This window comes from Delphinapterus leucas, chromosome 10 (assembly GCF_059928025.1).
Source record: "Delphinapterus leucas isolate spDelLeu-1000000601 "Yukka" chromosome 10, BTC_Dleu_Yukka2, whole genome shotgun sequence".
Classification (NCBI taxonomy): domain Eukaryota; kingdom Metazoa; phylum Chordata; class Mammalia; order Artiodactyla; family Monodontidae; genus Delphinapterus; species Delphinapterus leucas.
Genome location: NC_143138.1, coordinates 41,238,676 through 41,251,819, shown reverse-complemented (window position 1 = coordinate 41,251,819; position 13,144 = coordinate 41,238,676). Strand labels below are relative to the sequence as shown.

General features: G+C 46.2%; 1 protein-coding gene across 2 annotated transcripts; it reads right to left on the bottom strand.

Annotated features, from left to right (window-relative positions):
- Positions 1 to 707: 707 nt before the first annotated feature.
- LOC111178664 (HLA class II histocompatibility antigen, DM beta chain) lies at positions 708 to 6,275 on the bottom strand. Of its 2 annotated transcripts, XM_022581566.3 has the most exons (6): positions 6,018 to 6,275; positions 4,892 to 5,173; positions 3,355 to 3,639; positions 1,812 to 1,928; positions 1,427 to 1,462; positions 708 to 1,073 (listed from the first exon to the last, which is right to left on the bottom strand). In XM_022581566.3, the coding sequence occupies exons 1-6, from the start codon at positions 6,070 to 6,072 to the stop codon at positions 1,057 to 1,059; spliced, it is 792 nt and encodes a 263-aa protein (XP_022437274.2). In that variant the 5' UTR covers positions 6,073 to 6,275; the 3' UTR covers positions 708 to 1,056. The 2 variants fall into 2 exon arrangements, with proteins under 2 accessions (XP_022437274.2, XP_022437275.2); XM_022581567.3 differs by lacking the exon at positions 1,427 to 1,462 and having other exon boundaries at positions 6,018 to 6,216.
- Positions 6,276 to 13,144: the final 6,869 nt, after the last annotated feature.

Here is a 13,144-nt window from a genome sequence, read left to right as displayed (position 1 = left end):
TACTTCCAACTCAGGTAGACAGACATCCTACAGAGAATTTGCTGTTCAACCTTGGACAAGTTATTTACCCTCTCTGAACCTCACTTTCATCTGTGACTCAGAGGGAGACCATCCTTCCTTACCAGGTGATTGTGGAGAATGAATGAGATACAACATAAATCACTTAGCCCAGTGCCTAGGTCGTGATAAGCACTCGAGTTACGGTCCCTTTCCCACGTAGGTTATGGAAGAAATAACTGCCCAGAACTCAGATCAGAAATTGAGCTCTGCCCCTTGAATACTGACTATCTGAGGGTCTGTGTCAGAGTTGTGATGAGGATCAGATGAAACAATGCATGTAAAGCACCTAGTAGAGCACCTGGCCCAGAAAGTTGTGACTGATATGTCACGAGTGTGGGCTGGCTGTGTGCCAGGTAATGTTCGCAGCCGTTTACAAGTATGAACTCATTTAATCCTCATTAAGATCCCTTATGAGGTCAGAAAACTGTTAACCCCCTCCTATCCCTGACTCTGTGACTCCATCCCCCCACAGTTTATTACCTTCTTATGAATTATCCATCAGGAAACTGTCCCCATTTCTGTCATGTCTAGATGGGAAAATGGGAGGAAACACTGACTCCTCGACTGCAGTAGGAGAGTGAATCAAGCCCAGCCCCTAACTGCCTATAGTCCCCCCTCAGGGCCTCAAGAAAAAGCATGGAAAAAACTGTATTTCCACCAGAGTTTATTCCTCAGAGCCGATCACCAGCGACACATGCCTCTGTGGCACAGGGGACCCCCAAGAGGGCCTTTGACGTTTTTCCCCAGATTATATTCAGCCCAGATACGTAGCCTTGGGCTCTACCTATGGACAACACCTTGGTTACAGAATATTCCCAGGAATGAGTTCCCCAAGTTGTAAGGTTTCCATAGCAGGGACTGGGAAATTCATAGACTCAAATAGAGAAACCATAGGATCCCAGAAAATGTGGAAGCTTGGACGGGCTGGAGGAGCACAAGAGCATCCTTAAGAGTTTGAATCTCCTCACGTGGAGAAGAACTTGTAGGATTCTGCCTCTAGGAAATGTGCTGACCTGCAGAAGAAATGAAAACAAGGTAATAAAGCTCCAAACCAACTTGACCCCATTGTTTGTCCCTATAACCATCCATGCCAGAGCCTTTAATACAGTGATATGGAAAATTCTAGATCACCAAACACTAAGGAGCCACCTTCAGACACTCCGTTGGGTAGAAGAGAAGGGGGTAGGTGCTCCCCGCTTCTGTTCCTGATCCCAGCAACGGCAGCTTCAATCACATTGTCAGCCCGAGCCTGGTGGAAGCTCACCCCCGCTCCAAATAGCACCATTAGCTGAACCCAACGGTGACTCCCTCTAACTTTCACCCGCTCCAAAGGACCAGCAGGCAGACAGACCAACAGACACGTTACCTTCTGGATAATTGGACCCTGGGAGGAAAACGTAGCCTAGGAGAAGAAAATATTTGAGTGGAGGACAGTCTTGGCGGATAAAAGTCTCTAGTATTATTCACAGCCAATGGGGTAGCCATGGGAGAACCAGTCACAAAGAGAAAGTGAACAGAGGGACTTGCCTGGTGGTCCAGTGGTTAAGACTCTGTGCTCCCAATGCAGGGGGCCCGGGTTCGATCCCTGGCCAGGGAACTAGAGACTGCATGCTGCGACTAAGAGTCCGCATGCTGCAACTAAAGATCCCCCATGCCAGAACTAAGACCCAACAAAGCCAAATAAATTTTTCTTTTTTAAATTTTTTAAAGTGAGCAGAGGTTGGGATTGAGAGTTCAGGAGGGTCACTCACCGGAGGAGGCAGCTCTCCGCCAGCTGATCAAACCAAGAGAGAAGATGACGAGGCCCAGGCCCAGAGCCACAACACACGCGAAAACCTTCACTGTCTGCACTGGCAACAGCCCAGGAGCTGCGGAAGTAGAAACTTACTAGAACCAATTTCTCTTGCTCATTCCCAGAGCAACTTCATTTACTGCGACCTCCAGCTCAGGTTCAGAGGTGCTGTATCCGGACCCCAAGGGTCTAGCTCACACCAATCCAGGCCCAAGGAAGTGGCCTTTCCTCAAAACCCCCATCCTGTGAGTCTCTACTCCTGTGGTTCCCTGGGGAGCCGCTCTCCCTGAGTTAGTACCCCCGCTTCCAGATCCTCTCTAACATGGTGGGGTCTCTCGAGGCATCCTGTATTCTTCCTTCACCCCAACGGCACCCTTGCTGAGGAACACAGCGTTCCCCATCCCTCTCTCCATTTGCCTGTGGTGACAACACTTGCTCCCTTGACCACTCTGTCTGAGCATTTTCCTATGAAATTGTCTTTCCGCCTTTCCTAACTTCCCAAGGTTTCATTCCATGAGTTATCCAAGTACTTATGTGTCTCCTACCTGCCCACGTCCAGATTTGGGTCCTTCCAGAACCTGTCTCCACCCCCCTCCACAGCCCTCACTTCCTGGAGCTGGCCCTACTCTGAATCCTGTCCCCCACCCGGATTCCTTTCCTTTAACTACTTCCAATCCCGGGGTTCAAACAATGGTGACTGGCTTTATGCAGTAGCCTCCAAGCGTGTACACCAAAGTGTCTGCCAGCCCTGGCTTCTTCCTCCCTGATAGAGCAGCCCCAATTCAGTACGGCCCCCAGACCGAGAGAGTCCCCTTTCTTCCGTGACCTTCTTTATTTCTCCAACTCCCATTCCTGACCTGATAACAGAATAGCGGAAATCCGAGAATCCTAGAATATCGCATCACAATTTGGGCTTCTGAAAATATGGTTACCAAATCGACATCCTCTTTTCAGGACAGTCAGGCTCCCCTCCCACCATCAGACAAGCACATAACACCAACCACAGTACCGTAGCAACAGCAACAGTAACTCTTGTCATGCATGCAGGATCTTCCCCGACCAGGGATCGAACCCCGTGACTCCTGCACTGCAAGCTCGGAGTCTTAACCACTGGACCGCCAGGGGAGTCCAACAATAACTAACTCTTTCCGTGTCTGTATCCCCTGGCCCCATCTCTGGTCGTGAACCCTCCGTAAGTTCCTCCAGACTCACTCTTTCTGAGCATCTCCCTCTCTCCCCTCTACCGTGGAGGACCTCTCTACATCCCATTCCCTCTGCCAAAATATTGGTGTTCTTTTTACAACCACTCACCTGAAGTAGCTCTCTCTTTTTTTTTTTTTTTTTTTTTGGCCACGCTGCACAGCATGTAGGATCTCAGTTTCCCAACCAGGGATGGAACCCGTGTCCCCCGCAGGGGAAGCGCGGAGTCCTAACTTGACCGCTAGGGAATGACAGTAGCTCTCTGCTTTAACGCTAATTCCTCCCACCTGCTCCACACTTACTCCAGTCCTGAAAGATGGGTTCAAGAGTGCCAATGTGCTCTACCACACAGGTGTAGGTGTCCCCAAAAGAGGGGGTTATGGCCAAATGGGAGACGGTCTGGTATGTCCAGTCTCCGTTGGGCTGGACGGTCTTATGGGCGCTGCCGTGAGGGAGGACCAGCTGCCCGTTCTTCCTCCACATGATGGTCACATCAGCTGGATAGAAGCCCCACACGTAGCAGGCCAGCATCACAGTCTCCCTCGTGTTAAAAGGAGTGGTTTTAACTACTTGCACAGATGGCGGTCCTGCAGAGGAGGAAAAAAGAGTCACGAAGGAGGGCAACATTCTGGCTTTTCCTCCAACCTGGTTTCTTTCCTACTTGAATTCTTCCTGGATTTTGCCCACCGACCTTCCCAACCCCCACCTCATTCCCATACATATCCCTTTGAAAATGAGGAGTTAGAATGTACTCCTGCTTCACTCTTTCTTGGCTCCCATTTCATCACTGCTCCTTCCTTTTTCCTCCAAAATTATATTTGTTTACAATAAGTAGAAGCCAGGGCTGAACTGCAGGCTGTTTCAGAAGTCATTGTATTAAGTTCAAGTGCATAAGTGAATTGTCATCCAGAGTTATAGTGGGGGGTTTGCAAAAGTAGGAAAACACCCTTGTCCTCAAATCTCATTGAACACATTGACTTGATAAAGAAAGCCTTTTTTTTTTCCTTGAATAGTTTAAGGAAACAAGACTAACTCAGGACTAACTCTCCTAAATTTGGACGAGGGAATCTAATTCATGAGATCATTCATGTTGCCATCTTTTAATAGTTTACTTTTCTAGGTGACCCTTCCGCTTGCTTGGGTGTTTTTCAAACAAAATATTCAATAAAAATCCAAGATATTGTGTGAAGTTGCAGATTCCCGAGCCTGCATCCCTGGATATTTTCATCCAACAGATCTGTAGTGGTTCTCAAGGGCTTGTGTTTTTAACAAGCACCTTCCCCAGGCGATTCTGAGAAATCACATCTTAAGACACAGTACTCTGTACGATAGAGAACTTCAAGTTTTCTTTTAAAAATCTCAAGTCATTCTCAATGCAAGTGATTAAGGGTGAGAGAGTTTGCATCAGAATTCCCTGGGAGGTTTTCCAAATATTCCCATGCCTGGGCCTGTCTCAGACCCGGGACACCAGAACCTGGGCTACAGTGGCGTGAGCATTTTGGGAAAAGCCATTCTGGTAATTCTGACAGTTCAACCCCTGGTTGAACTTGGATCTGCCTCCTGAGATGCTCTAAATTGAAGGAAAACTAGCTTACTCTCCCCACGATAGCTCCTCACTGGCTCAAACATCACCTCCCCTTTTTCATTCCTGCCCTACCCCTGTCAACCACCTTGTGTCCTCGTAAGGGTCAACCCTCCCTCTTTTTACATCCCAGGTCCTCCGATTTTCTGCTTCTTTCCTGCCCACAGCTCAAACCCCTTGCCGGTGAGGGACCCTTCTTGGCCTCCCCTCTCCTAACTGTGCTTCCTAACCATCCCTCTGCTCCCTTCTCGCCTTACGTGTCCTGTGGGTCAGAGATCTCCAGAAGGGCTGGGTGTGTGTGGCACAGTCCTGCAGCCCGTTGGATAAGCGTTGGATCAGGTTTTCCTTATGGTTGAGGTAATCTGAGAGGTATTTGGCCAAGCTGTTCAGTACCCCAAATTCACAAGGGACCATAATGGCCTGCAGGGGATCCCAGCAGGTCAGCAAATCCTTGTTGAAGGAGATACAATATGTGAACCCTTTTGGAGTCCCATTGTCATCCAGCAGACAGGTGCTTTCCACGTGGGCCACAAAGCCTCCTGCAGGAGCCAGAGAAGGGGGATAGGTCAGAGTCCTCTGCAGGAGCCCAAGCCTCAGTTACACCTGGTGAGTGGGGCACAGGTTTCCTGACTGAGGCAGCATCTGCTGACCAAGCTCATGGACCAGAGTCTCTGAGAGTCCCGATTAAGGGCATAGATGGTCCTAGCAGAGAAGTTTCTAGATCCCGTTTCCTCTTTATGTGAGACTAAGCATGCGGACACAAGTAGCCCAAAATTATTTGCATGTTTAAACACAACAATTTACCCAGGATAAGACCTTCAGTAAGGCCAGTGATCGAGTGAGAAAAGGGGCCAAAGGAAAGAGTCAGCCTTGTTCTGTGCTGGACACATTATTAAATATTCGTGCCACATGTATTTCTGAAGCACTCGCTGTGTGCTAGGCACCATGCTAGGAGCTGGGGATGCAGCATTCAACAGGGCAGATACCGTCTTTGCCTACCTTCCAACAGGAAATGTCTATTACACGAATAATTATACAGCTTAATTACATTAAAATTGCTACACAGAAAAACAACAAGGTCCTACTGTGTAGCACAGGGAACTATAGTCAATAGCCTGGGATAAACCATAATGGAAAAGAATATTAAAAAAGAACGTATACATGTGTATAACTGAGTCACTTTGCTGTACAGCAGAAATTAACACAACATTGTAAATCAACTAAACTTCAATAAAAAAAAAAATTAAAAAAATTGCTACAAAGGTACAGTACAAAGTGCTATGGGAGTATGTAATAGGGAGACAGACTAGTTTGGGGTATCCGAATCCAATAACAAAACTGAACACCCTACCCAAAGGGAGCAGAGGAAGGGAGGGTCCTTACCTGCTCCGGTGCAGCCCAGGCTGAGGCCCAGCAGCAGCGGCAGGAGGGCAGTCATGCTCTCCTCGGGGGAGACACGGGGAATCCTGTCCCCTGGACCAGTTCTTCCAGGGGCCCTGGGTCCTTGCCTGCCCGAGAAGTCCCAGCCTGGGTAGATGATCTCCAAACACTGAGTGGGAATATGGTTATTGCCGGAGCCCCCTCGATGCTCTCTAAATGAGCGATTTGGAGCTACCAAGCCCCTAGATACTATACCTGTTCCTTACCTGATCATCTAACTCAGTGTCCCAAACTGAGAACTGTCAGATTGGCTAGGTAGGCGGGGACAAGTGTAGAGACAAATCGCTGAGCGCCTCCGCTCAGCATCATCAGTTACTAGGTAAATCTCACCCTGCCCTGGGCTTTTAACAACTGGTCTCTTAACTCTCCTAAGGAACAGTCTGTAGGTGGATTTCCCTAGCTCAGTGGAGAGAATAAACCCAATATTCCCGAGATGTATGCAGCCTGGACTGCCCACTGGTTTAACTGTTTCCGCTCAAGGTCCTCCTCAAAGACTGGGGAATAGGTAACCTCTCTTTCTCCTTTAAGGGAAGTTACTTGGGAATTTATCCCTTGATTACATATTCCTTGGTCTGTCCTGTCACCCAGGAAACAGGTGGACAAGGGGCCCTTCTGGGGCATGTGGTAGAGGCAGGGCTGCTAAGGAAGGAGATGTAGGGAGAGTGCAGTTAGCTGGCCTCAAAGCAAGACTGCAGAAGAGAAGCAGTTCCTAAGAGATCAGGGCCACAGCCCTGAAAAATCCCTCCCTGGGCTTCCATTGCTTCATCTGTCCTAGCCCAGATGAGCTTCATTTTCTCCTTTCTGCTTTCCTAAGCCAGAAACCCGAACCCCCTACCCTCTGAACCATCTCAGAGCAGACCGCAGGGCAATACCACTTAACCCCCTTGATAATTAGCTGGTGATGGGCCAATGCCCAAAGCTCACTTGTCTCCCCCAAACTCAAAACTCCCCTATGTGTTTCCCCCACAGGTCCCATCTGTCCTGGGGCAGGTCCCCACATTATGAAGCCACTAGAAAAATGAGATAAAACATCCCTACTTTTCTTCTCCAGGAAAAGACAAATTTTAAATAGCAATTCATTCTCATTGTGAACTATACGATTGATAGATTTTCCCATTACAAATGTAAAACCCTAAATTGGTTTCTCTGTGCTCCCCACTAGGCTTCATGGCTGCCTCTCCTCACCTTGCTTTCTTTTTTAAAAATATTTGTTTATTTTTTTAGCTGCACCAGGTCTTAGTTGCAGCACATGGGATCTTCGTTGCCACATGCGGGACCTTTTTAGTTGCGGCATTCAGGATCTATTTCCCTGAGCAGGGATCGAACCCGGGCCCCCTGCACTGGGGGCATGGAGTCTTAACTGCTGCACCACCAGGGAAGTCCAAGCAAGTTTCACCTTGCTTTCTGAAAGCTCTTGAATTTGACTTGATAGTGAGCTAAATAAAAGAGGATTAGGAGGGAAGCCCTTGACACCACATTTACCTGTCCTCCTTCCAAGTCCCTGACCCCCAGAGAATCTGATATTTATGAAGAAAAAAGGAAGAGGGGGAAGATTACCCCCAAGATGAAAACATACATGAATATCAGGAACAAAAGAGTTGTTTTGTGTAACTAGTTGAGCTTCACTGAAGTTCTCCCCACGTCCCCCCACCACCACCCATACACTCAGCCTCACCTGGGTTATACTGCTACACTTGAACTTCTCTAATGAACCATTAAGGGTGTTGAATGGGCAGAAAATTGAGGAGGGGGAGTGCAAAATTTGTTAAGCTTCTACTTTGTGACAGATACTATGCTAAATCAATCCTTTACATGCTATCTCATTTAATTTTAAAAGACCTGTTGGGCTTCCCTGCTGGCGCAGTGGTTGAGAGTCCACCTGCCGATGCAGGGGACACGGGTTCGTGCCCCGGTCTGGGAGGGTCCCACATGCTGTGGAGCGGCTAGGCCCGTGAGCCATGGCCGCTGAGCCTGCGCGTCCGGAGCCTGTGCTCCGCAACGGGAGAGGTCCCAACAGTGACAGGCCCGCGTACCGCAAAAAAAAAGACCTGTTAATGGTCCTCATTTTACAGTTTGGAAAACAGGTCCAAAGATTCACACCCAAGGTCTCGAGGTACACACACAAACACACACACACTTGAGTGTGCCCACACACTCACTACATCCTGGGACTGAGATGACCCAAGTAAAGGTAACTTGTGGAGGCCTCCGCTGAGAAAAGGAAAAAGGGAAAAGCCACCCCAATCCTTCTGAGTCTTATCTTTCCGATGCTCAGAGTTCCTCCTGCTCTTAGAACTTGTGTCTCTTCCAATTTTTCTTTCGACAGTCTCAAAACTGTGAATTCTCCTACACACACGCTCACTTCCCCCCGTTACGTCTCTCCTCCTCCCTCCAGGTAGGCAGTGAACCTAACCTCAGGAACCAGGTCTTGGGATCCTTTTCAAGGTCCCCAAAGCCCGCCTGGCACAGGAATGCTTTCCACACAGGAGGGCCTGTGTGGCCCTCCTCCAGCTCCCTGAGGTTCGGCAAGCTCACTCTCATGTCTGGCTCTGCTTGGGCAGCCAAAGGAGATGTGAAACCTTCCATAGGCAGCTGCAGGAAATGTAGACGATTTCACTTCTCTACTAATGAGAAGACTGAGTGTGCTTTTTAGAATCAAGCTGGACAGAAAAACCCAGAGACCTGTGCTCAGCGAAGTGGTTTCTTCCTTCCCCTCTTCCTCCTAACCCTACTTTTTTTGTTGCTGTTGTTGTTACAGACATAGCTCTGTCCCCCACCTCTAGTCAACCCCAAAGAATGTTTCAACTGTCCTGTGCATTGTTGGTGATTGGATAACTATTTATGTAACACCCAGGACTGAAGTTGGGGAACCCCAGGCAGCTTCCCATATGCTGTCCCTCTTTTATGGCCACTACACAAGGGCCCAAAGAGTGAATCCCCTCCTTGCCTGCTGCCTCTTCTGCTAAGCTGGCCACCATAGGCCAGAAGTGGACTGACCATGGTGTTTACCTGCAAAGCATTACAGGGACTCCCAAGAGCTAAGAGATGTGGGCTCCGTTCCCACGTCATTCGCTTACAGCTCGGTTGGGGAGTGAGAAGAAACATCTAGAGAGAGAAGAGTTTATGTTAATGCAAGTCAGCAATCAGGCCAGTGGACTTAAAAGAGAAAAGAGAAGACATTGTGTGTGTTTGGTGGACAGGAAGTCCTCTCCATTGCGGGGGCCTGGAAGTGGGCTGGATTCGTGTCGGAGAAGAGGAAGGCAGTTGGCATCCCGGTCTTGGCATATAACCACACAAGCTGGGCAATGTTATAAGGTGCTGTTGGGGGTCTAGCAGCTACCTGGACTGACAAAAACAAAAACGAACTGCAATGACATCATTGGCACCTTGAAAGAAGTCAGAAATGTGGCCTTATGCTTTTTCGAGAGTATGGCCATAATAAAAAATCTCTTCTAGGTCCTTCCTAACATCCCTCCCTGTACGTTCACAGGTTCCTCTTCTGGACAGATAGTGTGGTTTTTTAAATATATAAATTTATTTATTTTTGGCTGCGTTGGGTCTGCGTTGGGTCTTCATTGCTGCGCATGGGCTTTCTCTAGTTGCGACAAGTGGGGCCTACTCTTTGTTGCGGTGCGCGGGCTTCTTATTGCGGGGGCTTCTCCTTTTTGTGGAGCACGGGCTCTAGGCACGCAGGCTTCAGTAGTTGCAGCACACGGGCTCCAGTAGTTGCAGCACGTGAGCTCAGTAGTTGTGGCTCATGGGCTCTAGAGTGCAGGCTCAGAAGCTGTGGCGCACAGGCTTAGTTGCTCTGAGGCATGTGGGATCTTCCCGGACCAGGGCTCGAACCCGTGTCCCCTGCGTTGGCAGGCGGATTCTTAACCACTACACCACCAGGGAAGTCCTGGACAGATGGTTTTAACTCAAGCCTGCATTTTATAAACTCAAAACTTGTTCAACTTGTCCATCACTTGTAATTGAAAACCAAGAGCCTGAGACCACATTCATGACTTCCTTCAATGTCTTTTCACACTTCTGCATTCTATCAGGATTACATGACTTCCCAGTCTGTCCAACTTCACGCCCACCCACCTCCCACCTCTCCTCTCCTCGCTCTCCTTCTCTGTTAGGATTCACTGCTCTAGACCCTGACCTTTGAGCTACAGTTGCTGTAACTAGTTCAACCTCCTTCCATCCTGCAGCCAGATTACTTGAACTACTAACAGATATTTTACCTGATTTGCCACCATAACTCTTGAATCATGTTATTACCTCCGCATTTTAACTATGAGAGAATGGAGGCAGAGGGCGGTTAGTGACTGCCCAGCTTTACCCAGATACTAAGTAATAGCGCCATGACTTGATTCTAAATTCTATAGTATAATAATATCTTAATAATCAATTAGAAACTAATTGAAAATGGCCAACCATTTATAATAGGAATTTTAAACCAAATATATTTAGAAATTAACATACAAAAGTATAAAAACTTTCTAGGAAAAAAAGGAAACTTTATATCAAAGCGCATAAATGAAGACCTTAAGAAGTGAAGAGACATACCATATGCATGGCTGAGGCATCCTCACATAATGAAGAAGTCAGTTTTCCCCCATAGCTCTAACCAACATCATAGCAGAATTTGGGGAGAACTTGACAAGCTGATTCTATAATGTACATGATAATAAAGTCCATAAGAATCTTAGACAATTTTGATAAAGAAGAGCAAAATGTGGTTTTCTGGGAGGTGAGGTGGCAAAGAAATGGAAACGAGCCCTACCAAATATTAAAACACAAAAAAATCCCTAATAATTTAAACATGATTAAGTGGACACAAGAACTGACAAGCCAACTGAACTGAATAATCCAGAGACAAATCCATGAATATGGGGGAATTTGGCATAAAATTCCTGGGAATAGATCAAATATTTGATACATGGCATTAAAATCAATTTAGTGTTTGGAGAAAAAGAAAGTTGTAACCATACTCATACCATATGGAAAAACTCCAGATCAATAAAGATCTAACTGTGAAAGGAGAACAATAACTCTAATAGAAGAAAGCACAGTGAAATATCATATATGGCCAGATATAAGGCAAAGGTTTTTTACCTAAAATTATTCATCAGAAAAGAGAGAATTACCTTCTATATAAGCCCTTAAGATTTTTCCTTTCCAAGTTATGGCCACTCTCTCAAAGCTGTTTGGAGAAGATACATTATCCTAAAATGATTTCAGTTAATAAATACATGAGAAACCTCCATACCGTTTTCCACAGTGGCTGCACCAATTTACATTCCTAACAACGTTGCATAAGGATTCACCAACAGTATGGAGGTTCTTCAAAAAATTAAAAATAGAACTATTATGTGATCTAGCAATTCCACTTCTGGGTATTTATCCAAAGAAAACAAAAACACTAACTCAAAAAGATACATGCACCCCATTTTCACTGAAGCATTATTTGCTATATTTCTATAGTATAATAATATCTCTATAAATATGGAAACAATCTAATTATCCATCAATGCATAAAGAAATTGTGGTGTATACATACAATGGAATATTATCAGCCATAAAAAAGAATGAAATCTTGCCATTTGCAAAAACATGGATGGACCTCGAGGGCATTATGGGAAGTGAAATAAGTCAGAGAAAGAAAAATACTGTATAATCCCTCTTATATGTGGAATCTAAAACAAACAAACAAACGGGGACTTCCCCTGGTGGCACGGTGGTTAAGAATCCGCCTGCCAACGCAGGGGACACTGGTCTAAGTCCTGGTCCGGGAAGATCCCACATGCCGCGGAGCAACTAAGCCTGTGCGCCACAACTACTGAGCCTGTGCTCTAGAGCCCGCGAGCCACAACTACTGAGCCCGTATGCCACAACTACTGAAGCCCGCGCGCCTAGAGCCTGTGCTCCACAACGAGAGAAGCCACCACTGTGAGAAGCCCACGCACCTCAACGAAGAGTAGCCCCCACTCGCCGCAACTAGAGAAAGCCCACGTGCAGCAATGAAGACCCAATGCAGTCAAAATTAAATAAATAAATTTATAAACAAACAAACAAGCAAACGCAAACGAAAAAACAACCAAGCTTATAGAAACAGAGAACAGAACAGTTTCGTGGTTGCCAGAGACTGCCAGGGAGGGGTGGGCAGGTAGGAGAAATGAACAAACTGGTCTTGGTGGGTTTTTTAGTTTAAATTAATGGGTTTATTTTTTAAATAAATCAAAGAATTTAGAAGCCATTAGCATAATCACAAATAAACACACGAGAATTAGAATAAAAATTGTTTTATGAAATGCGAGAAGTGGAAACAGCAATATGCCTACATTAAAATATTATGTTATAAAATATGTGATTTTAAATTTGTGAGTTAGTAACTAAATAAAGGCAGTTAGCAAACATTTGACTGTTTTCCTATAACTTCTATACACCTAAAACTTTAAATTTTGAACTTGGTCAAAAATCTTTTAAAATATTCTCATTGAGAAAATGGAGACTCCCCTTATCACTTTATGTTCCAGCAAAAATTGTAACGTTACTGCCTTGGGGTTCGAAAGGATTTCTTAAGGTTATGAAAACACAAACCATATGGGTTTTGACTGTCAAAATGAAATCATTCTATTTGGGGAAAGAACCGTATACAAATTTAACTGTTGAGCAGCAAAATGGAAGAAGGCACTTGCAGTTTTTATACTGACATAGGATTGCTATATAAAATATTTCAGAAACCCCCGTACATTCACAAGAAAAAGCCATATTTAAGATAGATAAAAGATATGAATCAGCAATTCACAGAGAGATAAACCTATAAGACGATGTCCAGCCTCACTAGCGAGGAGAGAAAGGCAAGTTAAGTCCATTCTCAACGTCTGCATCTTTATTCCTGTCCTGCCCCTACGGGGAGGGGGAAGGGTAAGCTGGGATGAAGTGAGAGAGTGGCATGGATTTATATATGCTACCAAATGTAAAATAGATAGCTAGTGGGAAGCAGCTGCATAGCACAGGGAGATCAGCTCCGTGCTTTGTGACTACCTAGAGGGGTGGGATAAGGAGGGTGGGAGGGA